Source organism: Asterias rubens, unplaced genomic scaffold (genome assembly GCF_902459465.1).
Source record: "Asterias rubens unplaced genomic scaffold, eAstRub1.3, whole genome shotgun sequence".
Classification (NCBI taxonomy): domain Eukaryota; kingdom Metazoa; phylum Echinodermata; class Asteroidea; order Forcipulatida; family Asteriidae; genus Asterias; species Asterias rubens.
The window spans coordinates 143,202-146,701 of record NW_022985706.1 but is presented as its reverse complement, the minus strand read 5'-3'; the positions used below and the strand labels follow the sequence as shown (position 1 = coordinate 146,701).

The following is a 3,500-nucleotide window of genomic DNA, read 5'->3' as shown; positions in this document are numbered from 1 at the left end:
ACGAGTAATGGGGAGAGGTTGGTAGTATAAAACATTGTAAGAAACGGCTCCGTCTGAAGTGCCATAGTTTTCGAGAAAGAATTAGTTTTACACGAATTTGATTTCGAGACCTCAGATTTAGAACTTGAGGTCTCGAAATCAAGCATCTGAAGTGAAGTAGTTTTCGAATTTGATTTCGAGACCTCAGATTTAGAACTTGAGGTCTCGAAATCAAGCATCTGAAGTGAAGTAGTTTTCGAATTTGATTTCGATACCTCAGTTTCAGAATTTGATTCGTCCCGAAATCAAGCATTTCGAAGCACACAACTTCGTGTGTTAATGATGTTTTGTTCTTTCATTATTATCTCGCAACTTCGATGACCGATTTTATGCATAAAATATGTTGAGATACACCAAGTGCGAAGACTGGTCTTTGACAATTATCAACAAAAGTTATTCACACAATTAATTGTTTTACCTCTTTAACGAGTTATCGCTAGCTAGAAGTGTTTAGCAGATACGAGAGAAACCAATGTTTCTTTGAGTAAAGACTTTACACACACAAAATATATTTTTATTGTATATGCAGTTTCTGGAAGTTTATAAATGTGTTATTAAATGTTAATTATTTACACAAATAAACTGACACCTTTGGACACGTTTGGTTCTTAGGCTGTGTCTGCTTCAATAAACGCAGTTGTACAGAGCCAGTTCAATAGAGAGCTGCTTAAGCAGACAATGCTTAAAGTTTTTTCTTAGCAAACAAACTTAGCAGGGTACAGTCACAAATTGTACATGTGCCATTTTGTTTTGGCTTGTAACCTTATTCGGTTCAGAATGACAGTGCTTAGCTACTTCTTGTGCTTAAGCAGCTCTATTTAAAACTGGGCCCAGCATAAAGATCTTAAGCAGAAAACTGTGCTCAGCAAGAAACGAGTAGGATACCAGACACACCAATGTAAACTGTATAGTACTTTGGCTGGTAACCTATTTCTGCTTAGCATGATTCTTTAGTGCTAAGAAAGTTCAGTGCTCACACAGGCTTTATGTCATTGGGCCCATCCGGGGTGTACAACACATGGCGCTGTAAAATATTCACCTTGTTTAAATTTTTAACCCACCACTCTGGGAGTCTCAGCAATATTAATTATAGAGATTATCAATAAATATTAAATTTATAATTATACAAGTCTAGTCTACCATTCTCATGAATAAACATTGAGTATAAAATCTCCTCCATAAGATTGGTTACAATTACCATAATCTATTTATACACTTGTTACGTAATAAAGTGTAATTGTTTACAACTGGGAAGATTCTTAACTTCGAAACTCTCACACAAAAATCAATCCTGAATCTTAAAGTGGCGTTCAGCTTAATATAAAATGTTAAGCAGATAAAATGTTGCTTAAATAAGCCAATGTAAACCGCCCGTGACTTCTTCCCTGCTACGCTTTGTTTTAGCAGAATACATATGTTGTAGAAAAAGTGGAGTCAAAAATGTGCGTTAAATCTCTCGTAGATGCTCAGACAGGCAAATAATGATTTTATCTAGAATCTTCTTCAATGTAAAGAATAAAAAGAAGCAGAAAAGAGAACATGCTACAATTTCTGCTTCCCAGATCAATATTGCACATCCATGTTAAAAATAAACTTTTAAAAGTCTTCACAGATTTTAGAATTTGTAAATCTCTTTGTTGGAGTTCAAACGTGAGTACCAAATCACATAATAACACTTAAGTAAAATACCTGTTAATTATTATAAAAAAAATCAATTTACCTTTTGGCCCAATTCCATAGAGCCGCTTAGACAGCAATTGTCTACTAAGCAAAATTAAGCAGGATACCAGCCACAGACTGTACATGGTTGTGACTGGTATTTTGGCTGGTTACCTTTAATCTGGTAAGCATTGTTGTGCTTGGTTGCCTTTTTGCTTTTAGCAGCTCTATGAATGGGCCCCCTGCATCACTCAACGGTGGGAGATATAGATATAATATCCAAATAAGACATAATTATTTTCACACATTTCAAGAAATTATTATTTTGTTACGGCTGGATTACAAGGCCTTGAACCCAAAGGTGGAAGAAGGCTAATATAATACTAGCATTATATGGATACAAAATATAAAATAAAGTTCACGCTCACACATTATTTTGGGCCCAAATTTCATAAAGCTGTTCATCAGATAATTTCGCGTAGCACATATTCTTTGCTAAGCGAGAATTGAGTGGAGTACCAGTTGCAGCAATGTAAACTGTATTTTGGCTGGTGACCCATTTCTGCTAAGCAATAAATGTCTGTTATTAGCAAGTTTTGTTATGCTTTGCTTTAGTGAAGATAGGCCCTGTTGGTGTGCGGCGTAAATTGGGAGGCCATAATAAATGGTAAATGTCTTCCCTGAAAAAGTTTGTTGTGGCCTCGCTCTCAGTCCGAGGTCAAAAGGCAAGAAACCTTGATGGCGATACTTGGGATGTACTAGGACGAAGAGGGTCCATTGACATTAATCCCCGTATCCTCGGCCTCAGCTTGCTTGGCTAACCATTCGCGAACCATCCTCTCTCGTTCCTTCTTACCTTCGGCAATGTTCGGCAACTCGGTCGAGCCCACCACGAACGTTGCTCGGTATGCACGCTCGTAAAGTCCTTCGTACGAGTCCACTCCTTCAGAGAGTAAGCTGACCCGACTACCGGCGTGGGAGTCGGTCTGGGTTGGGGTGGATACTTGGACCGAACAAAGGGATAAATGACTCGGGCATCGCAGTGGGTCCGGAAGCTGTTGGTGAAGTTGCCTCATGAAAGATGGCGACTCGGTGTCCCCCTGCCTCAAATCACCGCAACTTTTGCTCAGGCTCTCCACAGCGCTCCGTTCAACGGAGAGGAATTTCTTAGAGCGTGGCGAACCGGTGGATACCTCCCGCTCCTGCTTGGGTTTAGGGTAGTTGTCGTTTGAGTTCACGTCTAAACTACTCAACGATTTGTGATTGTCCATGACGAGTGATATCGGCCGCCTGTTTCGTCGCTGGGTGGGGTTGGTTGTTGACTTACCACCATCAATTGGAGGAGTACGTGGGATGGAATTAGAACAGTCTTTATCGCTGAGTGATGCCGAGTCCGCATCGGACTGCGTCCGCGTGCGTCCGATCATACACGCGGACGCCGGACGGGGTGGGGTCTTGCTGCTCGCCATGACGGGCGGTAACTTCGACGAGACGCACCTCTTCGGATCGAATGCCCTCAGCCAGCCGAATTCGTCTGGTTTCTCACGGACCAACTCGTTATCCAGTCGACTCCGTCGACAGAATCTTGGCGAGCTGTAGAAGCTAAGTCGTTCGTCACGGGCTTGGTGGGCTAGCACGTCTTGCACTGAAGGCATGGTGTGTACGAAACAGTGATTCACACACTACTAGCAGCCTGTAGTATGCGGCGGCTAGATTGAACCTCAACTCTTTTGCACACAGTCCAGCGAACTAATAGAGAGTGATGTATGGCGGCACCACAGTATAGCTATCGTAACGTCATT

The 3,500-nt window shown here is 41.3% G+C and overlaps 1 protein-coding gene across 1 annotated transcript; it reads right to left on the bottom strand.

Moving 5' to 3' along the window:
- Positions 1-381: 381 nt before the first annotated feature.
- Positions 382-3,500, bottom strand: LOC117305881. The gene has a single exon (XM_033790768.1). The coding sequence runs from the start codon at positions 3,351-3,353 to the stop codon at positions 2,457-2,459; it is 897 nt and encodes a 298-aa protein (XP_033646659.1). The 5' UTR covers positions 3,354-3,500; the 3' UTR covers positions 382-2,456.